Source organism: Semicossyphus pulcher, unplaced genomic scaffold, assembly GCF_022749685.1.
Source record: "Semicossyphus pulcher isolate SPU_LCO1_2020_fin unplaced genomic scaffold, fSemPul1.0.p SCAF_4, whole genome shotgun sequence".
Taxonomy (NCBI): domain Eukaryota; kingdom Metazoa; phylum Chordata; class Actinopteri; order Labriformes; family Labridae; genus Semicossyphus; species Semicossyphus pulcher.
The window spans coordinates 21,838,653-21,850,059 of NW_027211715.1; the positions used below are offsets into that span (position 1 = coordinate 21,838,653).

The 11,407-nt window shown below is 37.8% G+C and overlaps 1 protein-coding gene across 3 annotated transcripts; it reads left to right on the plus strand.

The window, feature by feature from the left end:
• The first annotated feature begins 5,181 nt into the window (after positions 1–5,181).
• On the plus strand, positions 5,182–10,820 carry hykk.2 (hydroxylysine kinase, tandem duplicate 2). Of its 3 annotated transcripts, none has more exons than XM_069680698.1 (5): positions 5,182–5,249; positions 5,678–5,983; positions 6,847–6,989; positions 7,294–7,474; positions 8,964–10,820. In XM_069680698.1, exons 2-5 carry the CDS (start codon positions 5,680–5,682, stop codon positions 9,404–9,406), a joined length of 1,071 nt encoding a protein of 356 aa, XP_069536799.1. In that variant the 5' UTR covers positions 5,182–5,249; positions 5,678–5,679; the 3' UTR covers positions 9,407–10,820. The 3 variants fall into 3 exon arrangements, with proteins under 3 accessions (XP_069536799.1, XP_069536800.1, XP_069536798.1); XM_069680699.1 differs by having other exon boundaries at positions 5,187–5,249; positions 5,675–5,983; XM_069680697.1 differs by lacking the exon at positions 5,182–5,249 and adding an exon at positions 5,502–5,573 and having other exon boundaries at positions 5,675–5,983.
• The last annotated feature ends 587 nt before the right edge of the window (positions 10,821–11,407 follow it).

Sequence of the window (11,407 nt, forward strand, 5' to 3'; positions counted from 1 at the left end):
GACGTGTCTCCACCTCCTCATTGTACAAAAGTGAAGCCAAAATAGCCCCAAAACGGGCGCTGCCATCTTGTGCATCTGGACTCAGAGTCTGCGCAGTAGAGATTGGCTGGTGGAGACGCTGTATTGATCGCTACACAAACACACATTTAACTTATTGAGTAAACTGCAAAATTCCCTCACATCGGCAACCTTCCAACAGCTTTTTGTGTCAGTCTGAAGCAAATATTAACGGATGTGGAAAGTTGAATGACTCTTGCCAGTCCTCCTCTACTCTGCTAATCCAGAACAGGTTGGCTGCAGGAGCCCTATTGGTCAACAGAGCTGTCAATCATCCTTTTTACAGCAGCAAATAACTTGAACACTGAAAAATAAACACTGGGACGTAAATCAGCATGATAAGAACTACTTTATAGTTTAACTCGTGTCTCATCTTCTAACATGGAGGAGGCGGGCTTTATGACCTATACTGCAGCCAGTCAGCAGGGGGCGATAAAGATGTTTTGGTTTCACTATGTTGTCCATCTTTTTATACAGTCAATAGTTTACACATAAGGAGGGTTATCTTGAACTTTTCTTGGAAATTTGATCAAATTACTTGGTGGCTATAAAACACTATTTTGTGGAGGCTGCGCTTCTATTTCAAGATCAAGAGACAAGACACTTGTGCTTCTGTCTGAGCTCAGAAGAGGCAACAATCTGTTCACAATTTGAAAGGACAGGATAAATGTCAGCGCAGTGCACAAAAATGACAGACATTCAGATGGGTGTAGAGGTAGAAGCCAGGATAAATTAGGATACCAGCCACTGTATTATAGGCTGGCTTAAATCTGGCAGCCTGGCAGGCGGTAACAAAAGCAGCTCCAGTATTAGCTGACCAGCTGACATTCTTCCTTCACCTCTCCTGTCTGTGTTGTGGGAATGCTTTGTGACAGGTGGTCTGAAAGGACTGGTGACGCCTTCGAGGCCGCGAAACCTCTTGCTGCAGCTGCACAGGCGGGCGGCGCCATGTGGGAGCTGTGATAAGAAAATGAAGTGCACTGAGGTGCACTTGACATTAATGCGCTCACACTCTCCTAAGCAGATGCACACATCTGCTCGAGTTGAAGAACATCTTCATTACGCACACACATTTATTTTGCCAAAGGATCCTGAATAAATGGATCATACACCTTAGCTAGTATGCTGTTCTTTATAAGCAAACAAGCTCGGCAAGCACAATAACCAGGTGAGAAGCTTTCAGTTGCTTTTTAGGAACTTCCTGTTGATAAAAGACTGTATACCTGTCCACCATCAAATGGCAGAGGACTGTTGGCACATGTCAGAAAACTGAGTGCAGCCTGTTAGCTAATACATAAACCAGATCAAAAGAAAGACAGGACAATGCTTGAAAGGAAACAAATATGACATTGTTGACAAGCTGGAAGTTACAGTTAACAGTTAACTAACCATAACCCATTCTGACAGGAGTTATTGTAATCAGCATCAGAGGAGAGCAGAACCACACAGCTTCACTGATTGAATTGATGCGACAGTGTGACAAGCATCCATCTTGGTTACTTATGTTATTTTATTTTGCTCTGAAGAAGAGGAGATAAATAAGCACCACTTAAAACATTTGCATTCTAGGTCAGCATGAGAGGCCTGTGTTTACGTCACCACCAGTCCTTTTATGATAATATATTTGGGTTGTAAAGAGATTTACTCTCTAACAACAATACATATTTTCTGATTATTTTAATTTGTTGGTAATTCGCTTTCCCGTTTGCATCTTGCTCTGTTGTTTTAAACCCATAGAAATTACAAACTGTAGGTGATCCTTTTTTAGATTTAATAGTGGTGTTGGACAACTCATTTTTTTTTACGCTGCAAAAAAAAGAGATACAAAGAAAATACAAAGAACTATAACCTTACTTTTTATTACTTCGAAAACCTGCACTGTAAACCCCAATCCATCCATGACACAAAACATTATTGTAAGGTCTACACAAATGTTCAGGGGTCCGTTTCAGAAGCAGGTTTAGTGAAAACCCCGAGTTTGTTAACCCTGAAATGAGGGAAACCTTGGGTTTGCCGTTTCAGAAAGAGAGGTAACTTTAACTCTGAGTTGGTTACTATGGTAACTTAGTCTGTGAACCTAACCCTGTCGCGAGCAGGTTTTCTTCAGGAAACTCAGAGTTTCGCTCCGTCTCCTCCCTCTAGAATATAAAACCCTCATTTGACTTCCTCATTCATTCAGCCCGTCTCACGCGTGTGTTTGAGCGGTTACCGAATTAAAAGAAGAAAAGTTGCGTCTCTGTGCTGCTCTGACTGCTTTTATAATTATGATAAAAAAAATCAAAAGACAAATCTCTGTGTAAGTCATCATTTTTAGATTTTCCATTTTTTGTTGTTTCATGATTGCAATCTTTAAAATGATCAATTTAACATACAAAGTTGAGATAGGTAATTGGTATAGGCCAGGCATTGGAAACATCATCCTTCACTCTCTTTCCTAGTGATGTTATTACAAAAAGCTCATCTTCATTGAGGTTCAATTGAACATTTTTTATTTTTCTTATTCACAGGATGATTCTGTGGAAAGAAGGAGAGAGGTGGCTATCCGTGGCTTAGTGGGTTATCTCAGAGAAAAGGAGGAAGATCTCTTTAAAGATCAGTTGGTAGGTAAATTGAAAACTTAATTTCATAGTATAGTCTTTGTTTTACTGCCATTTTTAAATATTATGACCTATAAATACTAACATTTTCTCTGACCTACTTACGCCAGGATGGTGGAGGAGATAATACCGATGAAGTGATGAAGATTGTCGTTAACAGAGGTGCCACCACATTTGATCCAGCCAGTGCCAAGATTGTGCTTGAGGGAACAGCAGCCATATGTGTAACTCCACAAGTTTTTGGAACTTGTGTACACGATTTTGGTTAACACTCAATTGGGTATGGTTAATTTTTTTTTGTCTAATTATTATTGCAAGTGGGCATGTGTTTTTGTTCAAAATGATGAAAATCATTTACTGTTTAAGTTTTCTGATAAACGGTTTGCTCATAAAACAGGAATATCTATGTGTAATTTATTTTAACTTAGGTAAATTAAGTTGCTAGTAAACAAAAAAAGGGCAAACAGATGGACTTTTATGAGCAGAATAAAGGCAAAATAAATGAGTAGGAATAACTTAAATTGAATAATTTGACTACTTAAAAACATCAAAACGTTTTAATTAGAATTCAGTTGGTTCAACTTATTTAACCTTGTTGAGGACAAGAAATGTCATGTTGGTTGTACTAGACTAACTCTCGTGGGATTTACTCAATAATGGCTGAGTTGAAAGTACTTAAAAAGATCCATGCAAATTGTTACCTTCATTTTTTTAAGTTGAGCCAGTGTATTATTTTTTAGAGTGCACTGGTGAGACGTAGGAGGACCTCTTTTTGTGTACCGTTGCCATGGTGAATCGTGGTATCGGGGCTCCATTAATGCTGGCTTTTTACAGTCAGCGTGCATGCACTTAACTCTGGCTGAACCTATTCAGAGTTGATTGAACTAACTCTGATCAGCTGTTCTGGAACGGAAAACTCCGAGTTTCCTATCTCAGAGTAGATCAACTCAGAGTTCAGGGTTAGACTCAGAGTTTGTTGAACCTGCTTTGTGAAACTGACCCCAGGACTGTCAAAATGACATAAAAACTTCATGTTCACATGACATAAACACTCATCCCTTGTGAGCTAGACATAGTTTTTTTATGTTAAGTCAACAATTTTTGATTTTTGAGTTAATTTAACTAAAATGTATAAAGCTAATAAAGCCTAATTAGTTCAAGGCCAAATAACAACACAAACATTGTGCACTTAGCATATATTTTGATAGTTGAATGAACTAAAAAAAAAAAAATGTTGTAAAAGTATGTACTCAATGTTTTTATGTTTATATGACAAGTAGGCACTTTCTTGTTCAATTAAATGAAAGAACTGTGTTAACTCTGCAGCTCTTGTTGTAATTATGTGTTTTTGTTTTGTAAAGTGAAGAGGAACACAAAAATGTTTGGCTGTCTTAACATGAAACTGCTACAATTTTCTGTGTTTTTACCAACTTATTTTGTTCAAGTTCACATAGTTTTGTAAAAAATAGTCAAATAAATGCTAAATTTAAAGGTTCAGTACAACTTCTGTGTTTTTTGTTTGAGTAACCTAAAATCTTTGAGTACAAACAAAGCCAATATTTGTGTTATAATTTTTATCTTGGCATATATTATTTCATGCCTGCCGCCTAGACTGAATAGTTTAAGTTGTTAAGTTTGCTATTTTATGTTCCAAAATGCAAAAAATTATTTTTGTTAGTGTTTTTAATGTGTCCGTTCAGAACATATATATATATATATATATATATATATATATATATATATATATATATATATATAAATATATATATATATATATATATGGCATATGTTAGTAATCGTCATTTTTGTGCTGGTTTATAGTTGTAACCACGAGTGAGGAGGCTGTTACATTACTTCACTCCAGTTGTATTTTGTTGTAAAGACTAGGAGCCTGGCTCTCATGTTGTAAACATTAATAGTGTGCCCTCTGATTATCAGGAGGATCAATGGCCTTCACTCCCAGCACTGAAGGTGCTATTGGAGGACATATATGCTGATATATCTGTGAAATGCTGAGATCGGCCTATAAAATCAGCTGACAGATAAATCGGTCAGACTCTAATGTAAAGTTGACTTTGATATGTATTAGTTAATTGTACACAAAATAATTTACTTTAATCACATCATTGTTGGTGTTGAATAAGCAACAATATGTATTTTTAACAACACAAAAACTTTGTTATGTATACTACATATTCCCACTTAATATGACATAGAATTCTATGTTATTAAAACGCAAAGAAACCTTCAGTCAGACGAAGCTCATATGACACATTTATTTCGTGTCAGGTGTACTGGAAATTTTTGTGAGCAAATTGGGATTTAACTGAATAATGAAAAAAATTATGTTAATTTCACTTCTGCAATATATAACTGTTGTTTGTACATAAAATTACGAAGGTATGACACAACATTTATTTGTGTTTAATAAACATAAAAATAAACATTCAATTGACGCTGATTTTATTTTGAAGAGTCCCACCGGATGTACATATTCATTAACCACTCCTATTAACGGTCTTATGGTGTCAGGGGGAGTTCAGATGCGGATCAGTCTATATTGCGGCCACATTGTCGAGCAAACCACATAAACAGGTAGGTCTGCCGACATTAGCATAAATATTGTCTGTTAATATAACCTGTTTAAATGTTATTTTATGTGGCTTGCTACCGTTATCTCCAACAGTGTATTGAATGAAAGGGAACGTTAAGATGGCTTCACGGACCAAACTCTTCCTGACGTGGACCAAGTCATAATGCAGGAAAACTTGCAATTTACTCAAATTCTGTTTATATTTTTAAACACTCTTGCTGTCAATTGATTTATTAAAGACAGCGCGATGTGTGTATGGCTTTTTTATTTAACCAGGAAACAGCTCGACTCAAACACTTCGCAAATGGACACAATAACGATTGTCGGTAACAGATGGAACTCGAACCTCCGAGCAATTTGTACAGCATTTGCTAGAGTTTCTGCTAACTTAATCAATTTTCTCTGACAGCATGTTGTTTTCATTCAGCAGCAATGTCAGCTAAGCATGCCAAGCCCAACTTCAGCCAATCTCAGGTGGCTGAGTTGGTGAAGAGACTCTACAAGCTGACACCATCAGAACTTCGCTCTCTGCCGAGCTACGATGACCAGAACTTCTATGTGGCAGCCGTCGAGGGTGGAGAGTATGTCCTGAAAATAATGAACTCAGAGGACAGTAAGAACTCCAACTTGATCGAGGTGCAGACGTACACTATGTCCTTCCTGCATCAAAATGGGCTTCCTGCCCAAACGGCTCTGCCCAACACCTCAGGGCAGCTCATGAGCCTGGAAGAAATGGGTATGTGATCCTTCACGCAGAGAGAAATGTCCTCAGAAAACAGAAAAATTCTATTTTGACTGACGTCCTAATGCTTTTTCATCGCTCATGAAATAACATACAGTTTGCATTACAAGCACCTTTTTACCTTAACTTACCTTGGAAGGTGGCATGTTGCCCATCTGCAAACACTTCACTGTTTAAGGAAGCTGGAGGCTGTGTAGAAATAGTTAAAGCAGTTGAGTAAACTGTTTAGTGCAGGTAAATAATGCAACACTTTTCTGTTTGCCTTTTTTTTCTTTCTTTTTTTTCATCTTTTCATTTTTTTGTGTCTTTCAAGCATATGAGGATAAGAATTCTCTCATGGTTTATATGATTAAAATATGTCCTTTTATAACAGCAACACTACTGCGGCATGTGTTTGAATGCATGCCGTGAAAAATGTCTTGTTCATAAGAATTAAGCAATGAAACTGGAAACAATTAGTTAGTTCAGGTTTGCAATAAAAGGGAACAAAAGTACTTTCATTTAATGCAGTCCTTTCATAATTGAATACAGTTCTCTGCTGATATTCATTGATCCTTGAGGCATAAATGAAAGTTTTACCTGTTCCTGCATCCAAGCATTTATTCATGGAGGACATTAAAGCTTCTTACACATTTAACAGTGACAACTATGATGTATGAACATACTGAGACAGCAGCCCTGAGCTAGATGCTTTGATCTTTGCAATGTAGCAGACTGAGGCAGATTCAAGTGCTCTGTAATATTATTACACACAGGCCCGAGAACTGATAAGTGTAATGTTGAGCAATGCAGGTCGTGCTTTATGAGGGCTAGGAGCAAGGTTAATGTATTAATGGAATGGTTTTTCCCTTTGGCAGACTGTGGTTATGGCAGTCAGAAGTACCTGGTGAGGCTGTTGACTTATTTGCCTGGAACTACAATTTCCAAGTCTCCTTTAACGCCACAGTTACTGTATGAAACCGGCAAGACTGCAGCCAGAATGGACCAAATCCTACAAACGGTATAAAGGACAGCAACCATGTGAAACTGTGATTTTATACTTTGTTTTATTATGAAATTAAAGTGATTGTTTTATGAAATTGGCCTAAGTGTCAATATCTGATCAACTTGTGTTCTTTCAAATGGAGCTCTTATAGAAGGTCTTGATTTTTTTTTTGTATAATTTTGCTGCTTCATTTCCATTGGTGTGTACATTACTTTAAAATTTAAATAGAATCCTTCCTCCTTATTAAAGATTATGTTGGACCTCTGGAACAATTCCTTTTTACACTGCCTTTTGTTCCTCTGCATTTTTTATTTTCCAGATGGAGCACCCTCATCTCGGTTTACTGCAGAGGGACAAGTTCATATGGAGCCTGTCCTACCTTCCCCTCTTGGAACAATACATTTATGTATTAGATGGAGATCCTCTCCAGGAAGTAGTGAAGTCTGTCATTCATCAGTACAAGACCTCGGTGGTCCCCAAACGCTCCAGTTTACGCAAGTGTGAGGTGATATTTACTCATTACATTCTCTTCTGTAGCAGATTGTCCTTTGTGACACCAGCTAGCATCACATTTATACATATTAAACCATATTGACCACAGCAGGGTTTGACAATGCAGCTGCAGTTCACTGATAACTCTCACTTAAATTAACATATTGACTCAATACAAATAATGTGCTCTATCTCAAAAAACAAAGACAAAGGTAAAAACATGTTTATATTTTTAAAAATCGAAATTTTATCTTCAATTTATATTAAATTTGTGACATTTAGTGCTTTTTACACAGTCATAACATAAAAAACACACCAAACAAAACAACAATATCACATGATGGGCGGCAGCTATGGCGATAACCGGTTCGACCTGTATGTCTGCAGCCATGCTCTGGTTCACATGCCTGTTGTAACTGACATGTTGTTGTTCATAGGGCTGTCAATCGATTAAAATATTTAATCAGGATTAATAGCATGGTTGTCTATAGTTAACTCACGATTAATCGCACATTTTTTACCTGTTGTAAATGCACCTAAAAGAGGTATTTTTCAAGTTTTTAATACTCTAATCAACATGGGAATGGACAAATATGCTTCCTTTATGCAAATGATGTTTATTATTATTGCAACATTCACAGAATAACCTCAAAGGCACTGCATGCTCAAAAAATACATGGCCAACAAGCAACAACAGACGGGCATATTGACCTGATTGTAACATTCCTAATAAGTCATTGAGTCTGCAGTAGGAGATAAAATTAACATCATTTCAGTCAAAGTTGAATCACTAAAAGACATTTTTCATAACCTGGGGCTGTCTGCATCAGCTGTGTGCGTTAACTCGTTATTATCGTGTTAACTTTGACAGCCCTAGTTGTTTATGTTGTTTGTTTCTGAATGCTGCTGAGATTGTGTGTTTTGTTTTTATGTGACTCAGTAGGCTGTAAAACTGACTTGCCCTCTGGGATAAATAAAGTTTTGAGTCTCAGAATCAAAACTTCCTACGAGGAAACAGCCAGAGTTTATACCGCATGTTGAAAAGTAGCTGTGACCCGGTCACTTCCTCACGTCGACTCTTTGTCACACTACTTCCTGAAAACAACGTCTTTCCCTGACTGTGACAGCACTTAAAGTTACACTGTTAAGCGACAGCGATTATGTGATTGGATTTTGTGCAAAGAAAAAGTGGAAACCAGCAAAAATCAATACAGATCTCATGTATGATGTATAATTAGTTAGCAGTTAAACAAATGTACGCATGTAAAATACAAAGATTTGTTCTGATGCACTTGGATGTTAAAATGATGAGTGCTCCCTGATGCTTTAGGAGTGATAAATGCTTTAACAAGGAAACTAGTCATTAAAAACACTCTTCTACTCGACTCCCTTTACACAGCCGGGGCTTCTCATTACTGTCAGCTGCATATGTCCTCACACTAATAAGTGATCATGTATTTCCGTCCTCTTAAACATTTTCTCTACTTATTTCCAAAGGCATTAACCACGGTGACTTCAATGACCTCAATGTGCTCGTGCAGCCTGATGAGAGTGACGGCTACAGGATTTCTGGCATCCTCGACTTCGGGGACATGAACAGTGGCTACTACATCCACGAGCTGGCCATCACCATAATGTACATGATGACGGAGCACCCTACACCCGTTGAGGTGGGTGGGCCTGTCCTCGCCGGGTGGGAAAGTGTCCTCCCCTTAAACGAGGCGGAGAAAGACTGTCTGTATGTGCTGGTGCTGAGCCGCTTCTGCCAGTCTTTGGTGTTGGCCCGTTACTCTGTTGCCTTGCATCCAGAAAATAGAGAGTATTTGATGATCTCTAGCAAGAGGGGCGTCCACATTCTCCAACGACTCTGGGAGCTCGGAAAAGAGGAGGTGGAGAAGGTGTGGTTTCAGAGTGCCGCTCAGTTCAGTGACAGAAAGTGAGCTATGAAGGGAAATCCATTTAGAAATTAGGTGAAAATCAGGTGATTACACTGAGCCTTAAAAGTTAATGAAAAGTTTGCACACTCTTGAGATGCCATAATGAAGTGCGAATACTGTATTTGAATCTGATTGGTAGTGAGCACAAAACTGTATGAAAGAGTAAAAATTTCGATGGACAGTATTGTCCTTTCCTGTACTGTATTAGCAAAAGCTTTGAGGGAAAAAAAGCTGTATATTAAGTTTTAGTGCTGTCAAAATGACGTTTGATTATTCTTCTAAAAAAAACACACGGGTCCGAACTATTCCAATATCTTTTTTTTCACAATATGTCCACAAGAGGGCTAGCATACAACCAAAGACAAACTTACTTGCAAAGATATATTAATTAATACATAAACATGCCTTTTAAGAGATCCACATAGGTGTCCTACACCCTGCAAAATAAACAAATCAGGTTACAGTAGAGCGGACATTCAGCGCTCAGAGCGAGCTGTGCTGTGACGGGTACTTTTATTTAAACATAAATATGTATTTTATAAAAAATCAACTCACTCTCTCTCACTCAATCTCTCACTGTCTGACCGGACTGGGATTTGAGTTCTCCGCCCATCATCACCACACGCCACACGGTTGCTGTTAACTTGTTTCAGCAAGACTGAAGTTAATTAGTAACATTATTAAGTCACATTGTGCTCCGTAGCCAAGAGAGTGCGTGCCAGGACACACGAGAACACGCATGAGCTTGCTGATTTTGTTCACATTTAATATTAATTTTAATAATCGAATATCTGTTTTTTAATACAATTTGGCTATAAATTATATTTAAGAATTTAGAATATTCGCAGACAGCCCTTTTAAGTATCTTTATAAGGAACTTATAAGTGCAGTGCACAGATGGTTTGGCTGTAAAGGTAAATGATCAAACAGGTTTGATTCTCAATGAAAGATCCAGTGAAAATAATGTGTAGTTGAGACGGTTAAAGAGATGCCTTCATATTACAACATGAAGTTCTGGAAGGTTCCGGTGTTAATAAGTTAGGGGTGTAGCTTTGAGGGTACGTACTGCGACAGTAAAAATCACCTTTTCACAGTTTGTTAGTTATGAGGGGGAAGACCTGAGGCTCTGTACAATGCTACAGAATTCAACCTCTGTAACATGTTTAATGGCTGAAGAAGCAAAATCGCTATTGCTGTGCCAAGTGCTCAAGTCCCCGTCAACCCAATTTCAACCCGTTCTGCATATGGATTGTATGTAAACTTTTGTATGTGTGTAAGACTGTGACATTCCGCTTCATTCTGGGAAATCTTCATCTACTTTCCAGATGTTTGTTTAGCTGGTTAACTGAGTCCAAGTCTAAACAGGTTTTATACTTTTATATTCTTCCAGCTATCTCAATAAACTACAGAACACTCATTTAAAGAGTCTGTTGCATTTTTTCAATCTGATTGGTAACACTGTGTGTGCTTGTGAGACATTTGAGACAACTGCGGTTGTATTTAAAAAAAAAAAAAAAAATTAAAACCTATTTCTCCCAAATAGAAGTTGGCTAGTAGGAAGAAGAGCAACAGTACACACAAGTAATGCGTATAAGAGGCTTTCAAACTGCTGAGAGGGACCGTGTTATACAAACAGACAGTTTGTACATGCTTTTCCACTTATCTTTATGACAGTCGGTCATGGCTTATCCAATTCCTGCTGATGAAACAGGAGTTAATGTGTATGAAAGAGAAGCTATCTGCCGATAATGTCATAAAATTCAAGTTAAATATCAGCGAGAGTCTTGCTGACAAATATCCTTCAGTCATCAGAGCAGACCAGACAAAAATTACTTATTTACTATAATTACTACAGATATTTCCCAAGCAGTCTGTTGGTTCGTAGCTGAATCATTCTGAACGCTGATGATCCCGGGTACGACACTGAGCTCCTGGAATGCTATATTTTATCTTCTAACCTCCTGTAGCAGATGTTTAATGAATATTTAAAGGAAAAACAAGAGC

Coding starts and splice junctions, on each gene's coding strand:
- hykk.2 (XM_069680697.1), top strand. CDS start 5,552: ATGGACACAATAACGATTGTCG. Junction 5,574..5,674: donor GGACACAATAACGATTGTCG/GTAACAGATGGA, acceptor GTTTTCATTCAG/CAGCAATGTCAGCTAAGCAT. Junction 5,984..6,846: donor CATGAGCCTGGAAGAAATGG/GTATGTGATCCT, acceptor TCCCTTTGGCAG/ACTGTGGTTATGGCAGTCAG.